This window comes from Periophthalmus magnuspinnatus, chromosome 6, assembly GCF_009829125.3.
Source record: "Periophthalmus magnuspinnatus isolate fPerMag1 chromosome 6, fPerMag1.2.pri, whole genome shotgun sequence".
NCBI classification, from domain to species: domain Eukaryota; kingdom Metazoa; phylum Chordata; class Actinopteri; order Gobiiformes; family Gobiidae; genus Periophthalmus; species Periophthalmus magnuspinnatus.
The window spans coordinates 20173843-20201303 of NC_047131.1; the positions used below are offsets into that span (position 1 = coordinate 20173843).

Here is a 27461-nt window from a genome sequence, read left to right on the forward strand (position 1 = left end):
AACACTGAAAATATATAATGCTAAATGAGACACTTGCATAATTACCCACAGTATGAACTCATCTGTCAGACAAATGCAAGCTCTCAACAATATTTGCTTAGCTATTGCCATTTGCACATTGCACTAACAATGTTGAAATGATATATTGTGGAGGCTGACTCCGCTCCTATTTTTGCCCTGTGGTGCTTACGAGTGAGAATTTCACTGCACGCATGTTCTCAATGTGACAGTATTTTCACTGAGATATCCAGTAAATGTCAACTTGTCTGCAACGTCTTCCAATACTGACAACATGAGGAGGCTCTTGACAGCGCGATCCCATTGTTTACTCCTGGCAAACAGCAGCGTCCGGGCAGCGTGCTGGAGTTTGATAGTGGTTTAATGAGAAGAGATGCTAAATCAACTTTGCAGCACCGAAAAGAAGCCGGAGCTCTGTAATGAGGGCAAACGCATCTGACCTACATTCTTCTCCTCCCAATGTGGAATTGTAAAACATAGCTACAGGCTGTCTTCATGTTTTAGTTAGAGTAGTTAGAAAGATAGAATTTATATTTTATAGTATCAGAATGAGGTGTATTGAATGAAAAAGATATATTGATCGATACATACACAGCTCAGGCCTTGAAGGTTGAGGTTCTCCTTGAAGATGACACTTTGAACATGATTAATGAAGTGAGAGCATATTCCCTGCTCAGTCGCCATCGGCACAAGGACAGAGTATATCCTACATCCCCCAAAACACCGCAATGCTCTAAGGGCGTGAGCCCCAATAGCAAATATTCATTAAACTATAGCATGATAAGGGTCGCAGCTTGACCTGCTTAATGTCATTGACCCTGTAAATGATCACCTGTAATTGAACCCTGAGGGAGCAGACAGCGGCTTGGGACTTTGTGCAGATGGGGCAGGTGAACATTTCCATTTAGTGAGCTCCACTCTAAAAGTCCCTCTGGAGTTGCTAATGCCCCCTCACAATCACACCCAGAGACCACACACATGCCACATCATCCTTTATCTCAATTAAGCCCCATTTTCCTATTGCTCGATTTCCTCCATCAGCTGCAGAAGTAAACAGCCCGACATCCAGAGCGGAGGCAGCTCCTCTGTTGGAGCAGGCCTCTCTGGAGGCACACATGTCCCTTAATGAACCTCCAATTAGAGAGAATGAGCCCTGGGCTGTGCTGCCACACGGAGCAGCTTTGAAGTGCGCTGAATGCTAAGCAGCTATGGCCCTGTATGCTCCTGCAGAGGGCATACAGCGCTCACACAACAGGAACAACACGGAGGCAGAGGTGCTCACGAAAAGTGTTCACAAGTATGTGAAAGGCAGCGGCTCTGTGTGTGGGTGTAGCTCACATTGAGAGCTCAGCCATGTGCATGTGTGCTCTGCTGCCACAGAGGAGGGCCTAGTGATCATGAGATCCAGGTGGAAACGGAAAATCTTCTACCCACATATATACATATACATATACATATACATATACATATATACATATACATATATACATATACATATACATATACATATACATATATATATATATATATATAATCTCAGTATTTATACTGATATACTGACAGATATCCGTATCTATTAGTATAAAGCAGCCCTTATCTTCTGCTTTGCTCTGTCTCTGGCACTCTCTCTTTAAATGAGCTTGTATACTCCCTGGGGCACTAGTCCTCTGACCAGCAGCTGACACACTCCTAACAACAGGCTGATTAACAGGAGCCGACGCACAGTGAACAAATGCACAGTCAGACTCACTCCCATGTGTCGTCAACAGCACTGCAGGCCACATTCTTGACATCCCGCCCGGGCTGCCGTCCAGCTGTTAGTGCAGGCCAACAGTTGCTCATACTCCTACAGTGAAATCGATTCTGTGGCTCCTTAGATTAGAAAAGTGGGGGAGGGGCACCAATAGCAGCTTGGTTACCTCCAGGACTGATGGGATTGAGATGACTTTGGGTGTGTTCTTCCTCAAAGCACAGGTTCTCACTTAAATGTATCGGCACCTTTATCAGAGTGACAGGAGGTACTGAATCGATACAGGCTAACAGAGACATTGATCCCCAGGAGATGTAGATATGGAGTTCGTTGGATGGTCCCAGGTTGTATTGCTGTGAGGGCTAGTAGTAGCAGAAGTAACAATGAACACATGAGAACTTGTCCAGGCGGCTGTTTGGACTGTGCCTGGACTTTCCCACGGGGAGTCCAGGCATGACACATTGCTCTGGGGCTTTCCTGCAAAATGACTAATAATTCAATTTAAATGTTGGATGCTATTGAATATTGTTTGAGAGAAATGTGTAGAAATGTGTTTTGTTGCAGAGTTAAGGAAAGTTTTAAAATCAACTTACACTACTGTTAACAATCTATAGAGTTGTATGTTATAGCTTTCAGTAAATACTATATAGATTATAACACACTGAGGGGTTTTTTAAAAACATTGGCCGATACCACCACTACTACCACTACTACCACTACCCCTACTACTATTACTACTGCATTTGCCATCAAGAGCAAGTTACTAGTACAACAATGTTTTCAAAGTTGCAAAAGTAGCCTACAGATATAGTTCTTTTCCGTTATTGTAATACCACATCAGACTGCATGTTTTCTATGCCAGATGTGTTCAGCAGCAGTGAGCAGTGGGTGGTTTACTGAAAGACAATCCTGTTAGCCTTGAGGCAGAGGACCCCCAGTGTGTAAACATACAAGGAGCAAAGATCAACTTGACTTCACAACAACAAGAACTATTTTAGAACACTGGAATAAAACCCATTTCACTTTTGACTTTATGAAGTGTAAGGCAGACTTGCTAAAACTGTACGTCGAGTTATTTTTACCACATCTCAAAGTCTTTTAAATATAGACAGTGGTCGTCAAGGCAACCCGGATGTGTTGTGAGAAGGGCCTTTGTCTGCAGAGCGGTGTTTGGCATCTCCACTTAGCACTGGTTCCTGTGTGGTAACAAAAGAGCACAAGGACCAGCACTTTGGAGGACAGCTTGGCTAGCCATTTGTCTAATGAGAGATCAGTCCCAGCCTTTAGCACAGGGCCATATGTTAATTTGAATACAGCTAGTCCCCTGGTGTTGACTGGCCTCAAGCTGTGTTATCCTTTATTGAGGATTGTGTAGTTGTTGTGTGCACATCTGAGAAGCCGCTAAAGTTCAGCTGATGAAAAGAACACAGAACAGAGAGGGGTAACCTAGTTTATCTAACAAGCTACTGAGGTTTTGCGGGCAATGCAAAGATCAAAACAAAGCCTTGAGGAAAACACTAAATTTGAATGTTTGCATTACTGTGGCAGATAAAAGGGAGATCCGCTTCCATTGAAGGTTTCTTTGTGAGTAACATGTTAAAAGAAAAAAACACAATGTGTGGTGATATGTTTGGATATGCAGTGTGGTGGTGCCCTATTTCTGCTACAGGGATTCAATATTCAGGATTACATAAAGTCTGTCTTTGAGTCGCCTTTCTCTTCTTATCTACATCTGTCTACACTGAGTCACAGACATGACCAAGAAAGAACATTTAAAAGTACAAAATGATGATAGTTTTCTTATTATTAATTTATTTCTAAACCAAAAAAATATTTTATTTAAACACATAGAAACCTTAAATTAGAAAATGTACAAGGTTTGAAGCTATGGCAACGGTCCTCAGTCGCCACGGCTATTGAGCATTCAAAATATATATTTTTTTTTAATTCAACATTTTTTCAATGGGGAAAGGTCCTCACAAAAACATTCAAGAAGGAACTGTTTGCGGTGGAATGATAATACATTACATTAAATTACATTACATGTATTACATAAAGTATTGTATGTAAAAGTTATACACACAAAACAATATGCAATGCATAGCCTACAGATACTAGCAGGTGAATAGTAATATTACAGTAAACCTGGTAGTTGGGTTGTAATAACTTCAATAATTTTTTTTTGAAATACGACAACTACCATACCCCAAAAGATTTTAAGTACTTCTTCCATCTCATTATGCTTAGTTTTAACTTGCTCAGTTGCTTGCAACTTGCTTCAGTGGCTGTAGCTGTGCAGTGGGGGGTAACCAGTATCAATATTTCATGTTCTAGACCAGACACTGGGCCTATTAATAATACAGTCTTCCAGTCCTATGCTAGACTCAAAGTATGGCCACTTGCTCTAATATTAGGTAACCCAAATAACACCCATAACAACCCATAACCTAAATACATGAATGCTGTTGGCATATGAAGTTTTTGTGGATGTGAAGAAAGCTGAGGAACTTTGCCAACATATCTGTGCAACTTTATAAGGAAAGATTCTTAATGATCCAAACATGCTATAATTATAAAAATATATTGTAACATAAGAAGAGCTCACAAGCAATCAACTTAGTGTTAGGCCTATTTATGAATATAAAACCACAAGAAAGGGCAGATCTACCTCCACTTATACTATTAGTATACTAATACAAATTCATATATTATTTAGACCTCACTTAGACCTTGTGTTATAATCTCAAGCCAAGTGGTTTGCATTAAGAAGGACATCCCAAATCAAACAATATGCAAATTCTGGATAGCTAAAAGGCAGAATATATGGAAAAGCTGAAAGGAAATGAATAAACTATAATGCCAGGGTGGCCCAAACCATTCATCACCTGACACACATATGTTTGTCTGGCTTCTTTTATGTCTGTGCTATGAGTGATTACTTCTGATGGCGTCTGGCTCTAAAAGTCCCCATTAACCTCTCCATCCATAGTGTCTGCTTCAGCCGAGTTGTGACTGGAATACTAATAATATGAACGCCAATGCAAATGAGTGGGTAACAAAGGTCTAGGGCCACCCCACTGCTGTGCTGGTTAGGGACAAAAGCACTGCACTCTGCTCTAGACCGACTCTCCACAATACTCGGCCTCCTGTCGACAGTAACAATGTTGTCAGCATCTTACTGAAAGAAGTCTGTCAACAAGCACTTTCGCCTGTTTAGCTGCTGAATTAACAGGAAGCCACTGGAGAAGAATCAATGTAGTGGAAATATGTGGCTTTATGCTTTTCCTAGAAGATTTTTCCAAGGTCAAATGCAGAGGTGAAGGAAAGTTTCATGAAATTCAACTATGGTTAACTTCATAAATTATCTATAGTGTATTATGTTATATCATTCATCATATACTGTACTTACATTACAACACTGAGTTTTTAAAGCCATAATTTGGCTGTTTAAGTATAACTTGGTAGATGGGCCCTAAACACGCTAGCAGTGTGAATTGCCTTATTGCTACAACAACTTCCCTTCAAATCATTAAGGAATCATTTGTCCGCATCTCATGAATAGGGACTACTATAATACAGCTGGGCATACTATTACCTACATTTAACTTACTGCTTATGTTCATGTCATACCGACATGAAAGGGAATTATAAATGCTAACTAGTTTAGTACAGTTTCAAATTCTAACAAATATTAAAACATGTACTAGTGACTCTAGAGTTACTTTTCACTTCTGACCTTATGCAATGTTACTCTTAAAATATAAACGTCACCCATTCTTGCCTAGTAAGAATGTGGTGTGTGCGTGAGTGATTCGGTCTGAGAGTGCTTTGGCGCAGATTGGCAGTCTTGCTTCTGTCAGCCTAACCCAGGGCAGTTGAGGTTACAATCACCAGCTATGGAGTCACTGAATAATGACAGAGCAGCACTTTGAGAGGCTTTGTCGATCTTGTAATGCACATTACAGGTATAAGGCATTATTTTAAGTAAATATATACAATTTGTTCATCTTACCATGGGTATCTGTGAGGGCCACGTCTTTGTTCAGGTGAAGAGGACAACTCCGGTGGACTGGTGTGGCTCTCCTCTTCTCATGAGCTGCACACACAAAAGGAAACACAGGGTCAGGGCTGTGTTAATGGAATGAATAAACAGCGAGAAGAAAGAAAAGTGGCACATTTGTCACTGCCTGCTCTAATTCATTTAGGCCAAATACAGCTGCAGCTTGGGACAAAATCAGATTCCGGGGTGCTTAAAATGACCAGCTTGGTATTTATAATGCATGAGGAGGCCCTTGCTCCCAACTGCGGTGTAATCTAGGGCCATTTTTATCTATATTTCACATCACAGCTCAGGGTGAAATTATATATGCAGTGGCTTTAGAACCCCTGGTGCTGTGGTTTGTATCTGACCAGGTACAATTTGCATACGTGTCTCATGGGGTCTTAATATGTAGCATGTCTCTCAGTAATTAACCTTTATTAAAAGAGAAGACACTTGCAAGGCTCTGAACTGCTCCTGTCCTGACCTTGAAGCAAAGCAAGAACTCATACATTATTCACTGAAAAGTAGTACCACATTCCTCTGTCTACACATCGCTGCACTGTCAACGCACAATGCATCTCAAACCACCGCTATAATGAGCAAGAATGCATTATGCCTGCTATTCTTAAGAGCAAGGGTCCTCTGTCTTAAAATAAATAGTGAAAAAAAAAAAAAATCAAAATACTATTATTTGTAATACTACTGTTACAACAATTGCATTATGACCACAATTACTACTACTCTAATCTCAAATCCTGTTACTATATCCATGTCCAATAACAAACTTCTTCAGCCTAAAACCAAAATGAACAAAATAATGAGCAGAAGTTAAGGTACTCAAAATACGATTAGTGCTTTTTGTTACAGCCCCACAACTGAAAAAATCCCCTCTACCACTACTACAACAACTACTCCTATCATGTTCCACTACCACTATTACTATTGTTGCTGCTGATTATACTGTTAATAAAACTAATACCTTTGCACATTACTGGGTCACATGGGTAAGAATAACATGGGCCCAATTAAATCGGTTGTCGTGAAGTTTCACGGTGTAAAAATATTCAGCAGGGGCACCACTGGGTTTTGACTGACAACACTTTGGAGCAAGGTTCAAAGCTTTTGGCACTGACACTTTCAAATCTGGTGAGAGAAAAAGAGAGAAAGTGAGAGAAAGAGCTGTCTACAGAAGCATGAACAGGTCTTGCCACATGATGATGGTGAAATCCAGACAGGCATCCTCTCATTTTGACAGGGTTTGGAGATGGGGAATATCCCAGGAGTATAGCGCACCATATTGCCAGCAGACATAAGCAGGACACTGAGTAGTACTGACAGTGGCAGGAGCACCAGTAAGGAACCATCCCCCATCACACCGAGGAGCGCTGTCTGTCTGATTACACCCAGAGAAGCCAATCAAAACTGGGGAGAGGACAGGTCAGGCAGCGAAGTGCTAGTGCTCTGCTAGTTTTATCAGAATCAATACACTGTCTACAGAAAGGAGAGGTGACCCATACAAAACAGAATGCATGTGTTAAAGGTGCACTATGTAACATTTTCTGCCTCCATGGAAATTGTTTTTCCACAGTTTGACATGAAACTATCTAGAATTTATTTCTTGTTGTTGGTGTTTATATTCCTCTAGAAAGTGAGTGGGGTCAACTCTCTACAGATATGACCTGTACTTGGCCTGGTGATGTCACTTGCTTGTCTCCATGGAGATAGATGTGTTTAATGCCATACTGCAGCCTCTTCCAGGCAAAGCAGTAACATATCCACATATCCAAGCAGGTGACAGACCATCCATCAGAAATGCTACAAAGTGCAACTTTAAATCAATTTTTCTCAATTCAGTTCTTTTTTTAAATTTTTATATAAATTGATATAAATATAAGTTGTTGAGGGAATCAAATATGACCAATGATAATTTGTATTCACCGTAATATTTTCAAGTCTTGTTAGTGAGGCAGCCATTGTACTGTAAGGAGGAATGAGCTATAGGCTTATCAGAGTTTGAAACCTTGTAACAGTTAGGATATGAATCCATATATTTCCCACTGAGGGAGAGTGGTGGCCACTGTTCCCTCCAAGCTCCGCGCGTGCGCAATTGCGCACTGCTGACACGGTCTCCGCGCACAGAAAATCTGTGCTGCGCACAAAAAAATCGAACCGGAGTTGAAAATGAAATAAACACACAAAAATTCATTCTGCGCTATTTTTCAATGTGAAACAGTGAGTGTGACCGGGGACGAGTTGCTCCAGCCAATTATGTGATTCACATACGTATTTGCGCATCTTATCAGCGTCATTGACAGACAATGTGGCCGACGTGGAGTGAAGACTCGCTAATGATTCTAAGTGTTTAACCCCTTAACGTTCCGACGGCCCGCCCTTGGGCAAAGATCTGCGCGTAAAATTACGCACGCGTAATTTTACGCTTTTGCAGCAGTTTTGCATTTTAAACATGACCAAACTGACAAAACAAAGGAAGCACGCAACCGAGGACACTGTGGATGTTTGTACAAGTTAAACTAGAGGCATCTTGGACCCAAAGCGGTTCGTGGAACCGAGTGAAGATCTCACGGTGGACTCGGGAGTAGAGGACCTTATGTTTTGATGGACTGGATGCTGTTCCTGGTCGGTAAGCGAGGTTAATTCTGCTATTGACTTAATTGTGGGTCAAATGTGTATTATGTGTAATACACATTTGTGTATTACCCCCGACCACCACCAATCATCACGCACACACCACTTGGGCGAATTGTCTTGCCTAAGGACACAATGACGGAAGTTGATCCGAGCGGGACTCGATCCACCAACCTCTGTCACAGAATGGCTGTCACACTGTCACATGTACAGTGTATTTTTTGTTTCCAGTGTGTGTTTGTTTACATTTTGAAGTGTGTGTGTGTTTGTTCACTGTTTGCAGTGTGTGGTTTGTAAATATATATTTTATATTGTGTTTTAATATGATATATAAATGTACAATAATAGAGCAGCTGGGTGTGCAGATAGAGATTCCTCTCAGTGTGTATTGGTCATTGACTGTCACTAGTTTATGAGTTGTAAAAATCAAGCAACAGCTTCACACAATGGCTTATACTCATAATACAAGTCAGAGCTTTATCATAAAAATGTTAAGTGTGTTTTCAACATTGGAGTTTACAGTTAGCTTGGTTTGGTTGAAAGCTCATGTTTTGTCATAGTTAAAATTAAATATTTATACTTCCAATATATTAACATACTACACAGGTCATGAGCAAGATTTTTGTCATTTTCATTGTATACGTGGGCTAAAGCACTTACTTAAAAGTCTTATAATAGAAATGTAAATGCAGTAATCTGATTCTTTTAATAAACCATTTAACTTGGATGGATACGATGCAGCATGACCACAGTGCGCACGTCTGATGTTGCTCACAGTGGTCCTTGGGACCGCTCAGGGAGTTTGTGTGTTTGCTCAGACTCGTAAAAATTAGAGGGAACATTGGTGGTGGCCTGTAGGGGACAAATCAACACAGCTGATTAAGAATCTTGTCAACATTCATACATCCTATTCACAAGAGTTAAAAGTGAAGTCCTAATTGTTGTACTCAGACAGACTGCACATGAAGGGGAAATGAATAACATCCAGCCTGTTTTTTGTATTAGTCTGAAAACTTGATCAGCACATTCATGTTTTATTCCATCTTCTATTGCTTATTTAGTCAAGCAATGTGATCTTATTCAAGTTGGTTCGAGTTGTTTGGATTTGGTGTCATATCTTTATAAATGTTAATTCTTTGAGCTTTTCCCAATGTGTTTTTATGAATGGCAAATAAACTAAGCTGTTTCTCAAGTCACAATTTTTCAAGTGAAGCTTGAGTCCACCCTGTAAATACTAAAATATCTGGCATAGATTTCACTCTCCAAAAAATTGAATCCCGATAATATTCAGACAATTTCAGGTCAACCCAACAAAAATGTGTTAAAACATGTCTTTGGTTGAGTATGAAACAAATGTGAAAATGACTTGCAAAAGTGCAGAAATCTCATTGGAAGTTTAAGTATCTTTTCACTTTTTTAACTATTTTTATTATGAATTATATATTCAATATTCAAATTTTGCATATCTTCAAAACAACATTCACAACATTATCCATATTTTATCATTATCCATATAACGTGTCCACCTCTACATCACATCATAACATACATCACATAAGACGGTGAGGGAGGTGGTTTTCTGTGGTAATAACTCTATAACAGAGAAGTAGACATGAAAAGAGCACTCCAGGTAAATACTCAATATTTATATTATGAAAATATTCATGTAGTAGGGCACTGCTCTTCACTTTCCCTCATGAATACATTCCACGGGTCAGACTTAACACAGCAGCCTGTTGCAGAGTTTATAGCCCATGTTTAGAGAGCTATTAGCCAGCGAAGAGCAAAACGCACAAGGGTCCGCATTATGTTTTCCGTTACTATGGAGACTGTTTTTCCCACTCAAATAGGAAAAAGAGGAGCCAATCGGATCATGAGCCTCTTTGAATCTCTAATGGGGGTGAGAGGAGGAGAGGAGATAGGCACAGACAGGCTGAGAATGAACAACAATAGAATGAAATCTCCAGGGACACCCAAAAGGCCAGGGCCAGAGAGGGTCCTGCAAAGAGGGACCAACTTGAAAAGGTCTACATCAACATCTGTGTCAATGGCTTTTAAATAAAGCCCTCACCATCCAGTCATTGACATTTAAAGTGCAAATGACAGGTTAGACTTTCACTAAAACATAATTCCCTATATATCCCCTATATTTAAGATGTGACATAACTTACCTAGGAACCATAATGTTATCAAAAGTCAAAACTTTAAATTGCATAGTAATTATGATTAGACCAATACAAATAAATACAACACCTTTATTTTGTTGAATGAAGATTTAAACTGACAGAAAAATGCCGTCCTTGTGCATAATTACATAAACTGCATTTTGGATTTTTAGAACTCACTGGTACTTCATGTATATTTGTACTTTTCTTTTCAACTTTTCTCAATAAACTGACACTTAACTAATGTAAAACTATATTTAGTAATAAATAGAAAAAACATGAAAACATGTCATATGCACTTTGAGCTTTCAGCTAGCATTGAGTGGGCAAATTTAACATCAAGGCAAATCAATTAACCGTTTCAGGCTGTGACAATATTATTGCATCACCAACATCTATCCACTGAATGAGACACAAGGGTGTTGTAAATTATTAGCGGCAACATATCTGGACGTTTATAGCATCCACATTGATTTTCAAAACAAATGTTGTCGGGAAGTGTAAAGCAGTCAATAGAATAAGTCCATAGATACGTCTGTAAACTGTCTCTGCTGTCCTCAAAAGTATCTATTGCCATTTACTTTTGATATAATTCTTTGCTCTGACAATTTGCACACATAAGAAAGAGCATGTAATGAATGCCTTTGAATAGGGCAGTTTGAAGTGGGGGATGTAATATCTATAAGTCAATATATGTCTCGCCAGTGCGGTGTCTCCAGGGCGCTTTACATTACTGTGAGAACTAGACACTTTGTGCATTTTGATTAGAACACTAATCTGCAGTAGCCTATAGGGGTCATCCATACTGTAACCTATAATGCCAAGAACCATTGATATGAATTGGAAGATAAGTAGAATGGATAATATGACCTTGCATGTAGCTTATAAGGTGCTTTCATGTGTTTTTATGTATTCTGATGTAATACACAGTGCTGCACAATATATTGCGATCAAATTAAAATCGCAGTTTAAGTTGGGGCAATTATCAAATCGCAAAGTCTGAAATTATTTTCATAATAGAATGTCCTCTGCAACAAAATTCATTGTTTTTTATACCTGTAGTTTTAGCCTCTAGAAACAATAAATAAATAAAATGCATTAGATTCTAGTAAACAACGAAGTTAAATCTGTCAACTGGAAAAATCTTGTAGGAGTGAAGACGTTTCGCTGCCCATCCAAGCCGCTTCTTCAGTTCTGAAGAAGCGGCTTGGATTTGTCCAGTTGACAGATTTAACTTCGTTGTTTGCTATGGATCAGACCTGGACGACTGAGGGTCTACACAGATTAGATTCTAGTATTAGTTTATCAGTTCACATTTCAGTCTTCTATCAAATGTTAATGCTCCTGGAGTGAGCATGTGTATGCTGAACAGAATTTTACTTTTTAAACATATTGCAAACTATTCCCAACAATGCAGAGTTGAAACATGAAGAATTGTAACCATAGCCCATATATTTTTTTAACAACCTGAAATTTGTCATCAGCCATACAATACATTGTGATCACTTTTTCTCAACAACCACTCTGTGCCAAGATAGCACCTTCTGAGGTTTCATCAGATTTGCTAACGTTAAAAAAGTGATAACTATTTTGTAAGTGTCTTATTTTCCACAGGCCTCATCCTCACAGAGCAGCCTTGGCGCAGAGGTCAAGGGTCAGAGAACAGCAGAGGTCCATCAGCGCCACTTCCTCTGGAGACAGGAAATGAGTCCAAAAACAAGAGGAAGTGACCAGTCTTCTATCGACACCATCCCATTTGGGCGCAACCTCAATTCCTCACATATTTTTCAGTGTGGCCCCATGCACTTAATATAAAGTTTAACATAAAAGGACCTTGAACCATCACTGTCAGATTTTTACACTTATCTTAAGCCAACTTTTATTTCTTTTTTTATTTCTTATATAGATCATAAACATAAAAGGATCATGAAAAATACTGGCAACAAATTGGGATGTCACATTATTAACGATTATTCACAATTTTTAATACCATGACTAAACAGATAAATCCTTAATTCACTTTCATTTAAATGGTCTAATAGATTATTATTTGTCTAGTAGTTACCAGTCAAATTAATGTGACATAAACAGCCAGATAAAAACAGTTTACATTACCTGTTTCTTTTTGCAATGATAATGAATATCAGATACTATACGATACGATACGATAATCAGATACTAATCTACATTAAAACTAGTATCAAAACTAGATATTTATTTGAACAGGTATTGATATTAAAAAGTCACATTCACAGGTCAAAAATGAACCTTTCCTGCATATCTTTAGAATGATCTTGAGCTGCATCAGAACAAGTATAAGACTACATAGACTAGTATACGCCCATGGACCAATATGGAACGTACCTGGACCAATTTAATGTTGAAAATCACATTCTACTGTCTAAATCTAGAGTGTTTTTTAACATCATTGTGGTATCGGAATTGGTATTGAGTATCGAGTCTACTAAGTAGTATCAAAATCGAGTTTGACATTTTAGTATTGTGATAACACTACTTATGATTATATGGCGACCTCTATAACCACAACTATTGACCAACCAAACCAACAACCAAACCAAATAGCATATAACCATATTACATTGGCATCCATGGGAACAATTATATCTATTTTCAGTACAAAAAAATCCTACATTACAAGCTACACAGTTCCATTATAACTATGCAACTATTCTCCATTACACAAGTATAAATCTTTGTTATATATTACCTGCTATTGCACTATATTCTAACCCTTCGCCCTTACATTACCTTTTGCGAATACACACTGTCCTATATTTATCACTAACATGGAGGTGTTCGACTGGCAATGGTCATGCATCTTCTGAACATCGGTTGTAATGAGAGAAATGCTGAGACGGACTTATCTCCTTTACCCCATAGTGAGTTATCGATCTAATAGTGTGAGTCAACCACAAGAGATCCAGATAACCAGCCCAGAACAGCTACAATCCCCAATCCGGTCAGAGGGCATCGCACAACCATCATTCATCTCCTGTATGTATGGACACAACTGCTTTCTTTGTCCCTAGCTTTTCCATAGAGGCTTGGAGATTCGCAAACATAGCAATAATGTTTCCAATGATTATTCCAGTTGAAAAACATGCAGATTGAATTCATTACGTGCAGCGCTGCTTTCTTAGAGCTAATCGGTTTGGGTCTAAATGAGAACCTGATAGCTCCAGAAGCAGGCCTTTGGAAAGAGATTATTTTGATGGAAACGAAAGATGACTAGGTGAGCGGAACACTAGCCAGGCCTGTTACTTAGCAAAAGATTCAATCAAAGAACTGTGAAAACTGGCATCTTGCATGGCAAAATATCAATAGCATGGTTATAGCATGGTCTTGATCTATGTCAGAAGACTACACAGTAACATAAAGGAAAGTCATTTGGTGTCATGCCCATGAGTTTCTTGAGGTAAAGGCTATCTTAATCAATTCACAAAACCCTGAGTAGCAAATACGAATTCAGCCAAATGAGTTGCCCATTTAAAAGTGAAGTCACCATTTCCCACCAATATCCCAAAATAGCCTTAGTGTCTTATATGTAAATGGGTCAATGACATTTCCAAACCTTTTTTTTTTTTTTTAATCAAAGCACTTAACAACATTACTCACAGAAACTTAACTGCTGTACATGCTATCTATTTAATACACTCTTGGCACTCTTCACCCTACACACTTCTTAGGCCCCCTGAGACATCCCATAAGAACCAGGGGCCCATGGAAGCATCACAACAGCAGCTTTGAAGTCCAAGGATTAAAGAGGAGAGACCTGCCGAATTGAGATGACGGAGGGTTAAGGCTGGGCAGAAGGGCGGGGGTGGGTGTCTGCACTGGGGACAGGAAAGGCTGTGAATGCTGAGATCCAGGGGCCCACGGGACACAATTAGGGGCAAGGATTTTTTAGCCATGCAGGGCTAGAACAACACAGAGAGGATACCACAGTCTAAAGCCAAGGTAAGAGTTCATAAGGAGCACAGTGGGGGTTGGGGCTGGTTTAAGTGCTCACACCAAAAACACTGAAGTATGTAAGTTGAACAAAAGAGGTGGTTCAAAATCTGTGCTGCTAATATTACAAAGGCTAAATCTACAACAATGACCACATCAAGCTTTCTTTTGCCTTCAATCTGCTATATCAATCAATTGAAGTACTACATGTTTGCAACTACAACCACTGTACGACTACTGCACAGTGGCCGACCATGGCCTCCGCACCTGAACCAGCTGCCCAGGTCCTGAGGCCGGGCAGATGTAACTGTCCGTAGGCCTTCAAATGTCAAAACGAGCATATACAACCTCTAAGCCTATGCACTCACCTGCGGAGGCACGCTGGAGGAGGCAGGGCTGAGCCAACCTGGATTAATGCATGTAGAACATGCACAGTGCTGATAGTCCACAATACTTAGTGTGTTTGTTGACTTTACTGCTTAAACGCATAAAATACTCATCACAATACATCAGCTGATTGATACAACCACACAAGTGCACATGCCAAGTCAGAATGCGCAAGCACATCACCGTCAATGACTATTTAGTTAAAAAGTTAAAAATAAGTCTTAAAGTAGCCTATGTGTTTAAATAAGTAACTTATTTAATGCATCCTCCAAATAGACAAAATAGTTGAGTAAAAGTGTCTTGAGGCTTCCCACTTGTGTGCACAGATGCCGACGCTGCAGTCAGGTCAGAAAGCCCCGTAAAGCCCCTAAATCACACATCTTACAGTTGGCACAGACTCTGACTCTGGAGAGGAACTGAGCTGAAGAGCCAGGCTCCCGGTACAAAGAGGAAGTTTACACTGAGGCTCCCTGCAGGATATTTTCCATCATGGTAAACCTACAAGCACATGCAAGGGTATAGAGACAGTTTATAGAGCATATGATGGGCAAAACAGACGGGTTGTCAGATGTACATAATTAAAAAGGTGCATCCAGCAATGTATTTTTCACCATTTTTTCTGAATTTTTTTTTAGTGAAATAACAATGAGATCATAATAAAGTAACAAGCTGCTCAAAATGACAAAGAGTATTGGTATAGGAAGGGTATCCTACATAAAATCACATATCATCATAGAATGTCCCACAGCTTGGCAATAAAATGATCCCTCTCTAAGGAAACAAGCAGGCCATATTACAGGTCAGATATGTAATAGAATAAAAGCAAAATATAATACCATACAGAGGAGCATTCCATTGTGACAAGCAGGCTTTAAGTGTATTATGTGGTATTAATACATAAGAAGTAGTGTTTTGTGAAGTAAATATCATTATGCATTGCAGATATAAGTCAGTTCAGCTACTTGAACATGTGTTAAGATGAACACATCTGGTTGCCATTTGTAGCCTCATTTACAAATACCACAGCAGCTTTGGTATATGCGTTAAGACCCAGCAAAACAGCAAAACACCAAAACAGAACCAAAGAAGGAGCCACCGAGGGAACTGTACTTCACCGCAACGGTGTTGTGTTAGCTGCCAGGAATTTGCACTCTTTTGTACCTTTGCGCCCTACCTTTGCTCTCCTGGCACTTAAAACATGCATATATCAAGTTAAATATGTTACTGCTAAGGCTAAACTCATATGGAACTATCTATGCAACTACCCAGACATCAGACAGCAAAGCAAATCTAACACCCTTTAGGGAACAGTGTTAAAAATACATCTAAAAATCTCGTCTAGAAGAACATTGGACCGCTGCCTGTGCTTACAAGAGCAAAACACAAGGCCTCCGAGTCTGCTTTTTATTGGAGATGGGTCTCACTGCAAAGATATAGTCCTCTTTCTTCTCTCATGTCTTTCCAAATATGTACTGAAAGAATTTACCTTTGTAGTGCTTTTGAAATAGTATTTGCAGATGTATTCAGACAATTTCACATTTAGAGAAAAGTGCTTGTCAGTCAACTGCAGACACATTGAAAATAAAAAAAGCCACCCCCAATGATTCAAGTAGTACAGCGAATTTGGGATATATATATATATATATATATATATATATATATATATATATATATATATATATATATATATATATATATATATATATATATATATATATATATATATATATATCTGTCACATGCAAAACAGAGTGAAAGGTTTTTATTCTGCACTCGATTATTGTGATTATTTATGTTTTGATGTTTTGATTTGAATGTCTTTCTTATTCTGTAAAGCACTTTGAATTACCTTGTGTATGAATTGTGCTATATAAATAAACCTGCCTTGCCTTGCCTATCTATCTATGACTCACTATCAAATACTGTTAAAACCAATGTACTAAAGACAGATTTCTTCCAAAGCAGAACAGAGTTGGTAATCTATTTTACTATAACAGACTAGGAAGGGCATCTGATGCAAACAATCATGGATATTTTTTTGGTCATGAAGCAGCAATATATGGGTAAGGAATTGCTTAAAAGGAATGACAGAAATAATGTATGTGTAACTGGAAAAAATGGCTATAAGGTTTCCATTCAGTTAATTTTGACAAACTGTCACAACTTTTTAAAGAGGTGCTATTTTACTTCTGTGGGATATTAACTGCTAACACATAATGTTTGGCTCACCATGTTACCTTTTAATGCTATTGAATATATGCTATATATTCACTGAAAACAACATATTAACATGTTTTATAGGTTTAGTGTTGGAGGGTTTGAATAAGGCCTGGGAGAGATCGCTAAAATACTCAAACATGCATGGATGACATCTAAAACCTCTTCAGGCATATTTTTGATGAGAGAAGAACATTATAACATGGTAGAATGCAAAAAAATATATATTTTGCATAATACTGCCATTTTAAAGGATTGGTTATGTAGTGTTATGTGTATAGTGTTCCCTACCATAGTCATATGTCATATATATAACAAACAGTAGCTTGTAGGGCTTTATATGTTTAGTCGATTAATCGCTTGATAGTGTTTTAGGTGACCAAAATTTTTATATGTCAACTAATTTTTTTATTTAGATTATAAGAATTTATATGAAACAACAACAGAAAGGAGAAGTTAGTGAGTCAGTGTGTTTGTAAAAAGGCAGATTAAACTCATGATGTCTTTATATAAATACATTCCTTCCCAGCACTTTCTTTTCTAGTAATAGTTGTTTTTTTCATGAACTTCCATGCGGTTGTAGTCCTGTGAGTGTAGTTTGAGTCTGAATGATACATACAGATACGTAATTATTTTTGAACACTTTTGCCCCACCCAATTTTTAGTCGACAAATCGAGAACAATTGATCAAGAATTTATTTAGTGGACCACAGCCCTACTAGCTTGAGAGGAGATATCTTCAAATTGGGCAATACCCACATCAACAGTAATCAAATATGTCAGAATTCCTTCACATAAAGCTGGGTAGTGGGATTTGGGGCAGGGGTCTACATTACACACAGGGGCAGTACAGGAGCAGTGGGCAGGGCGCCCCACTGGGTTACGAGTGCCAGAAGCTTTGCATGTGGATCATTTCCCCCAGCCTTGAGGGACTCCACACTGGGACTGTGCCGTAAAACAACACATGTGCTAAAGGAACACAAATCCTAACCAATCAGTGGAGCTGCAGAGTACATGTGGCAGCGTCTGCAGGGAGAGAGAGAGTAACAAGCTGTAACAAACCCATAACATCACACAGAAAGCCCTGGAAATGACAACATCAAAAAGCGCTACTGTACAACTAGCGGCAACATGTATAAAGGGCTTTTAACATTCCTTATATCTGACTTAACCTTAAAGATGCACTATGTCACTTTCCTGGAGAGGTTCCATCACCTGGATGACATGTTGTTGCTTTAACTGGAATGTTTCACAGTGTGAAACGGGATAGTAGAATTTTAGTAGTGGTACGTTGGTTGTAGAACAAAAAATATCCTACCCACTCACTGTCGTGTGTATGTGGTGACTGGAGGGACAGCAGTTAACAGGCTGTGTCAAACTCATAACACTGCATTGGAAATTACTTGCGCTTTTTGTTTTTCACATTATCAACTAGTGTAACCGTCCAAAGGCTTTGTACATGAGAGGAAGAGGGGAGGTTTTGGCGCCTGTCCTCTCAGAAGAGTAGAGCGCGGCTGATGGAAGCAGGGCAGGATTACCGGCTCAAGACATGATGAAACCTGGATAAAGTATAAGGCACTCAAGCGTTGTGCTCATTCCCAAAAACTGTCCTGAAGTTGCACTGATTTCCACTCCAAGTCCCATGTTCCCTGAAGACCACAAATGGAAGATATCCGAGGACTAAACTTTACTTTTAACAACATCCCAAGAGGACACAAGGACTGAGCAGAACAGAAGGTTGGATGCTTCACGAATACAGCCATTTCACAGAAGTTGCTAAAGTGAGTTCGAAGAAACTTAAAATAATTTAAAATATTATAATCTATAAACAAGCAGTTCATATTTTGTAACATTAGGGCTGGGTGATAAGGCAAAAAAATGATGATGTGTTTTCCCTCATACTGATCAAATATAATTTCATATTTGATTTTATATTTTTAATTTTAATTTCATAAACATAAAGAAGACAGAGTTTTAATTAATTAATACTTCTTCTTAATTTTCTCAACTCAGCTAAATCACATTGGACCTCTCAGTAAAAGCCCAAATCAAGCCTGATATTTGACCATTTAAGATGTGTGGATCTTGTTTTGATTAAAATTTGTATATTTCACAGCTATAATTGTACTTTTTTATTTTACAACTTTCTGTACTTTTCAGAGCAGGATGAGACTCCTTCCTTAGCAGTTGGATATAGCCACAATGTTTTCAGCAGTTGAAAAGGTTACCGTCTCAGCATACAGAACTCAAACACGCATGAATCAAGAAACAAAGCTTTGGCAAGAAAAATAACAGGGTTTTAAAGAGATCAGAAAAGTTGAAATGGCATAAATGTTCCCATTTAAAGTTGCAATTGAAACAAAATATTAGATGTTAGACCTTGGCTCAACACAAGAAGCACTCAAAGAAACTAGATTTAATCCTCTGAGCTTCAAATCTATTAGACCCATGTAAACAGTCCAACAAATGTGAGAAAGCTGCCTTTAACTACCTCTGCTGTTCCGGGAAAAACAATGCATAAAACTGCAAATGAAAGTAATGAAAAAAACACCGATATTTAAAGAGGCAGAGTAAAAGTTTGACGAGTGGAGGATATGGAGGTTATGGGAATGTAGCGGGTGACAGTTAACTGGCCACACTACTCCCTCTCTCTCTCTCTCTATGTGAATACTCTGCCTCCGGGCTGCGAGCTGTGGGAAAGGGAGTTTATGCAATTACATCACATTGATTTATGGCAGACAGAGGAAAGATGGGGAGAGATGGAAACTAGAGCTGCTTGGAGCCAATCCAACAGTAGGTCCCCGAAGAAACACAAGTCAATAGTTTTACACCGCAAAACATGATGGATCTGGGGCAATTGTGTGTGGACGATCGGTGTAAGCAGTGAGGTAGTCTGGACCAGATTAGTGTTTCTCAAACTGGGGTGCATGTTGTAATCTACCTTATTGTGGATCCTACCAGGTGTAGGTTAATTCTTGGAGCACAAGTTCAACCCTGGCTTAACCCAAATTTAGTCCTGGTACAGTGAAGTTAAGATAAACTCTGGGTTAGTACAGTTTTAGACTTGTTAGTTCTTGGTATAACTTTAGCTTGGCCGTATGCTCTGACTAGATTGATATGTTCTTACTTACAACATCTGTTATTCCACATGTCCTGGATCTGGGTTCTATTAGTGTAAGTTGAGACCAAGTGTAAACCTGTTTTGTCCTAATTATGTATATAAAGCCTTAAATGGCACTCAAAGCACTTTACAATGCTTTGTTCGTTCACGCCATACTCTGTGGTGGTAAGCTACAATTGGAGCCACAGCTGCCCTGGCATAGACTGACAGAAGCGAGGATGCAATCTGTGACATCAGCTCCTCCAACCACCACCAATTACTCACTTTACACAGTCATACCAGGTACTGAGGGTGAGATGTCTTACTCCGGACATGAGAGCATGCACTTTTTAACAACTTTTTTATTTTACTCAGTTAGACAGAAGCCATATACGTTAAAACTTTCCTCTCTGATCAAGAAGTTCAAAATGAAGAACACACATCACTTTACAAAGAGCCCTCATTATAATTCAGGGGCGCTCCAGTGAACCCGCTCATGAGGCTAACGCAGAACTCTGGTTATGAATAGTAAAACTATGCAGCTAAGACTTTGAAATCGCTCCCTCCAGAGGACCCCGTGACAAGTGAGTTTCTGGAGCAGATGCTGTTGACACCGTCTGGAGTATTAATTGAGGTTAGTGATGAAACCGTGAGTAATGCGGCCGACCGTTCACATCGGCGTTAGTAGAGCCGCGCTTGATCCAAGCCACCACTGGAGACAGTGGAGACACAGGAGAAGTCATAAATAAAAGTCCATTTAGCACCAGTGTAACAAGTGACCACAGCTGGGTAATTTATGGTACGTTAAATGTTTGAGCACTCCTTAGGACAAGTGTGGACGATAGAAGAAGAGAAAGCAAGTTCATAATAAACTAAAGGCTGAAGAATAAGCTATGTTTGACAAAATCACAAATGATAGATTGTTATTACAGGTGGTCAAAAGCAAAGTTCTCGATGTTTTATGCATTCTAATGATAAAATGGTATTTTTATAATCATGAATACATTGATGTGCCTGTAATTGTAATGGTTCCTGTTCAATGTGCAAGTACAGTATATTATACCCATATTTGGAAGATTAAACTATATGCATATCTTCAAAACTGTTACTTTCAAATCCAACGTTATAGATTCCTAATCGCCAGGACGTGTACAATTCCGCAGCCACTTCTTGCTAACGTGAACTGCAGCTATCCATATAGAGCATGATCCAGCAGAGCGCCACTTTGTTGTGATGATGTTTTTTGGTGACATGAAGTTGTTTTAGATCAACATTACAATTTAACATGTCCAAAATATAAAATAACGATACATGGGTGGTATACATAGCTAGCATAACTCACATAACTCTTCTGAGAACAGAAACCCAAATTTCTGATGTAGACACTATTGATGTTATGGTATTGTTATTAGTCCATCGCATTCCCTTTTCCCACATATCAATACACTTTATATTCTACTGCCAACCTTAGATTTAAGAGTTTAGTCACATCTCCCAATTCCTCCACATACATAAACACTACGGCATGCATATTAAAAGACACAATTATCATGCTCATTAATTTTCCCAGCATGCAGATAGCAGTCACTGAACAGCAAAGATATGAACAAAGCGCTTGGAGATAACAAAAGACACCAGCTACACTCAGCAGTAGTGATAGGGCTGCGGTTGTTCACTGTTTTCTTTCTCTTTTACAGAATCTTGCAGCTGTCTGCTATAGAACCGCCTGGAAGCACAAGAGACCTTTTAGTTCAGGCCAAAGGCAACAGAATAAATACATACACAAGTGGAGATGCCTGACCAGTACGTGTGGGTGTTTTGAAAGCTTGCGGTATAGACTGGATTATCAAGAGGGAGGGGGGAGAGAAAATGTATATGGAGATGTTTTGAGAGAAAAAATGGTTGGACATCTGTTTCGGATTGAGTAAAAAGGGGCAGCTTGGCCAATTGGAAAGTGCCTGCAGAGATAAGCGAAAGTGGTTTTGGGTAATTGCTGACAACACTGGCTTTCTCCTTCTCATTGTTTCGGCTGTGAATCATATGTTAATGTGGCGAGGTCAAAAGACTAGGCTGTGCTCTCAAGATAAATTAGATAAATGTACTGTGTCAAGATTCATTTGTCTCCATTAGTAGAATTTGTCTCAATGCAATAAAGCTACGAAGGGTCATAAGTCTAGTGTACTCTTGGTACCATTTTCAAGACTAGGAAGGGCATTTGGCATAAAAAACTATATTAATACTGTCACAATACAAAAACTTCAAACTTGATACCAATTCAAATGTCCAAAATGAGATACTGATCTTGATACAATATACAATAGAATGTCATTCTCAACACAAAACAAGTAGTGGATTATTTAATATTATCATATGATCTCATACTACGACAGATATAGATCAAGATCCTTCTATAACAATCCAAGTATCAACATTAGATGTTGTATTGATTGTTTAAGTATAAAACTTGAAAACTTAATTGTTTTGAAAATGAACAAGTTCAAGAAGATCTAGGTTGGATTATATACTTTGTCTTTCAACCCTGAGTCCAACCAAGCAATATCCTTGCAGGAAATCCTAACTTGTCTTAACTGGGTCGAAAGAAATTACTGGGAAGCTCTCCAAGATCACCTTATGTTCCAACCTGGCACAGACAATCCATTGGAGAATCAGTGCCCTGTAATTTTTCCCCCTCTCTTCCACTTAAATCAATGAAGACCGTGGCCAATTTAATTTCACTTGCCTGAGACACCTGCCGTGACTGAGCTGCTATCTCTGCTGGCCACATTTGAAGGTGATCTGATTCCATTGGCTTAAAGCTTAATATATAGATCTGCAATATGGCTCCATGAGAATACCACAATCCATCCAATGGTTAAACACGTGCTAGCTTTCCTGAGGATTTCATTTTATTTCTAAGCTTTAAATGGAAATGGCTACAGCGAGGTAAGGATTAGGAAAAATGGCATTGTGCATTACTATTAGCAACACATGGAAACTGCCTTTTTAACTCCAAAAGATCTATTTTTGCTCCTCTCTGGTCTCTTAAGAAGTCAGTGTTGCTTCAGTGAGTTTATTAAATGCAGTTGGTCCCATTGGTTGCAGTGTAATGCGGTTGGCTTGTGGTTGCGAAGCTGCTGTTGCCATTGACCCACAGTTTACCCAGAGGACAGAGGCTGTGTTTTAACGCACTGACCCATAAAGACTGTCTCCACAAGAGCGAATAAAGGAGAGGGAAGTGGTGAGGCCAGGCTGAAAATTTCATAACACCACATCAAAAAGTCACAACCTCCAGTTTGTTGAATTTTTGTACACATTTTAGAGTGAAAAATAGTGACATACAGGCTAATGCTGTCACATTTCTAAAATAAAAGCGCTCAAACAATATACTGATTTCAAAACCGATGATAAAAAAAACATCATTTTTAATGAACATAAGATTTATTGATGTGTCTATGCTATACATACAACTCTAGTTTTGATTCTAGTTTCAGTATTAATAAGTATCTGGGTATCAATTCTTATTATAGTGCATATGCATTTAAATATTGTGAACAGTGATTTTCAAAATATTAGGCTTCTTGAATACCACAAGATCTAAGCCAGGTATGAAACTAAATATCACTAAAATAGCCCTATAAAAGGACTAATCCAAAGATGGACAAAGCCATTATGGTTTAACCACTGTTCAATTCAGAGAGTGAAAAACATACAGAAGAGCCAGACGGGGAAAAAAGCACAGTTAAATGTGTTTGTTTATTTATTAAATATGGGGCAGTGCACATCAATCAACATGTTTTAGTGCAGCATGTAAATGTGCCAGAGTTAGCCATGTAGGCTCATTTTCATCTGTAGTTCCATTGCCAGGTTGATGGCAAGACAGAAAACAGGACATAACAGGCACAAGACATGTAGTCCATTCACTTGATAAAGCCATTAAAGATCAGTGAAATACAAAACGTAGACATATTAGTCAAATTAGATCATGGTGAAAGCGCATAAATTAAGGACAATAGACACAATCATAACCTCTCAACAACACAAAGACATTTGTTAAAATGTTAAAACACATGTAGATGAGTCTATACTATGCTCGCATGACTGATTGTGCAGAAGCCACTGTTTCACAGATCTCCTAAGGATGGAGGTCATGTTAATGGAGGTCATGTTCCTTAGTTCTGTGGGGACCAGATTCCAGGAGTGTGCCACACGGACTGAGAAGGTTGACTGTCCAAATGAAGTCTTTCTAAATGGGATTTTAGAGTTTTCTCTGCTTGATGCTCGAGTGTTTGTATTTAGGTTTAACAGTATGAACTGTTTTAGCAGGGGTGGAGCGAGACCATGGAGGGTTTTATAGAATAGAATAAAGCCTGAGTAAATAATTAAGTTTCCCCAATTAAAAAACACACACATTATATATATATATATATATATATATATATATATATATATATATATATATATATATATATATATATATATATATATATATATATATATATATATATAAATTTGCCAAATTTAATTTTATTTTGTCTCTTTAAATATGGATTCTTTCTTTTATTTTTAAAGGGGTTGAAAAATTACAACACATGCCCCTGAGTTGGATAGAGATTTTTTCACATAGCCTCCACAAAGGACAGTAAAAGCCAATGTACAAGATGGTCACAACTGGAATGGCATCTGACATGACACAATACCAAACTCACATGCAAATCACTGAACTGAGGTTAATCTGGGCTGGCCAAAGAAAAATCAGCTTTATAGTTGCTATTTCCATTTAATTATATCCTTAATTGCCACTGTCAGTCGGTAAATACATAAAAAATCCTTCTTCTGCATCGCTCTGTCCTGCACCTGTGTCCAGACAGCAATTTGACACAGGAAAGCCAAAAGAAGCCATGGTCTTTATCAGTGTTGACCTGTTAAACAACCTGGCAGGTTCGTGGCTTTTTGAGACTTAACAGTTCAGTGCCTCCATGCGCCCGCTTCTCTCTACTTGTTTTAATGGGGTGATTGCAGACTATAACAAGGGATGACACACAGAAAGCGAAAAGAGCACACCTGTATTACTCAACCAAACCATTTTGAGATAACACCGGCTGCAAAACAAAATGTACATTATCATTAACTTGGAAAACAACATTGATGTCATATGAGAGACTGATCATTATCCAACCCCTCCCATAGCTAGTAAAAGGTAGAAGTTGGAAGTAAGTAACTGATTTTTTTTCTTTTTCAAACAAACACTGTAATGGTTTTGTCATGTTGGTGAAGCCATAGGAGCAGATGTGTCTAATGAAAGTGGTAGCACAGTGGGAGAGGCAGTATCCACAGGACATGAGGCAAGGTGTGTGGGCTTCAAAGACCCATAGCTCAGCACAGAGCTGGGTGGAAAAAAATGTTTGAGAGAATTTCAAACCAGCAGAAGCAGAAGAAAAATCTATATTCAAAAGAATGTATTGTTAAGAAGTAATAATATAACAAATAGCTTGAATAAAAGGGTTGTATGGATGCTACTACTACTACAACAACAACTACAACAACTACTATTACTACAACAACTACTACTACAACTACAACAACTACTACTACAACTACAACAACTACTATTACTACAACAACTACTACTACTACTACTACTGTCAGCAATGTAAATAAGACATTGTCACTCATTTGCAGACTTTACAGATATTCTATTGGCTTGCAAGGCAGACTAGACACTATTACTCATTTTCAGGCTTTCATAAAAGTTGTTTTTCCTAGCTGCAAAATACAACAAAAAACTACTACTACTACTACTACTACTACTACTACTACTACTACTACTACTACTACTACTACTACTACTACTACTACTACTACTACTAGAGTGGCCAAGATTACTACTACAATATTTGAAATTTTCTTTGATATATTTGGTCCAAAAATATGCAAGTTTTTGTTATGTTATGCATATTTTTGCATATATTTGTATTTAGACCATACCAGTTTGCAGTGCTGAAGAGGATTAAGAATCACATTAACTCAATTACATCTAATGGAGTTTACACTTGATACAAGTTCAAATAAAGATCTTTCTGCTGAGCTAAGGCCTTTCCCTCCCATGTTTACCCATAAAACACAAACATTTAGCCTACTTTCAGGGTAATAAATAACACAGCCCTATTTTCTGCTTATGACAGCTGCCAACCGATGTACGAAGTCTGCGCGGTTATCATTGACTGGAACTGCAAAGTGTTATTAGCAGACGGGGACGCAAACCTCAGCGACGCTCAAAATAAATCTCCAAGAAGTACTCTGTAATTGTGCAGTGGATGGCAAAGGAGCAAGAGGGGGAGAGAGAAAGAGAGGGGTGAGATGGCAAACTGGGTGCATTATACATGCAAACTAACTAGCGCTAGTGCTAAATGGCTTACATCTCACATTCAAATGGTGGGGAGGTCAGCTAATGAGGTGACATGCAGCCCCTGACGTGCGCTTCACTGGTGTAAAATGATAATAGGGCAATTATCTGGGTTAGCCTTAACAACCCAGCGTCCACCCCACTGATCGTTTGTACACTCAGAATTACTAAATCAATTGCAGTGTGGGAGACTGTGCCACCATTTTCATATCATATTCTAGCGTGTGTACCCATGCTGGTGATTATGTATAAAAATATATTTAGACTGTGCGTCCCCTTAAAGTAACAAAAAAATACAAAGCTTAAAGTGAAAAAAGTAACATCATGTCATGCTGTGGAGCAAGTACCAGTGGGTGTATTTTTGCTAGTGTAACTACTTTTCCCTTGTAAGTGAGTACATTTTGTTCTCTAGCCTAAGGTTTACTGTAAAAGCAGTACCACTGCATGCTGTCAGGATGTAACTTTCTATTGAAACCAAACTCATAAGTATTTGCCACTTTGGGATGGGAGCAAATTAGGTGTGTGGTGGTGGTGCACCTTGCTTAACTTCTCCTTCTGAAAAAGCTCTATATCACCTCTATCTATAGAGGTGTGCTAGTGGCCAGATAATTCATGAATGGGAATAATAGTGATGTGCCAGAGGCTATGACAAATTTAAAAAATCTGTGGAATGTTTATAATAACCACAAATGACTAATGAAGGCAAATCTATATCAATTTCTTCCAGAGGGCAAAAAGTGAAGTTGCAGCCATGCTTGGAAACC

At 38.7% G+C, this 27461-nt stretch overlaps 1 protein-coding gene across 1 annotated transcript in view; it reads right to left on the reverse strand.

The window, feature by feature from the left end:
* The window catches only part of tspan18b (tetraspanin 18b), a 49347-nt gene that overhangs the window by 14003 nt on the left and 7883 nt on the right, over positions 1 to 27461 (reverse strand). The window contains exon 2 of the mRNA XM_033968125.2: positions 5781 to 5864. Within this exon, the coding sequence (XP_033824016.1) occupies positions 5781 to 5783 (3 nt within the window). The 5' untranslated portion in view covers positions 5784 to 5864. The remainder of the gene's footprint in view (positions 1 to 5780; positions 5865 to 27461) is intronic.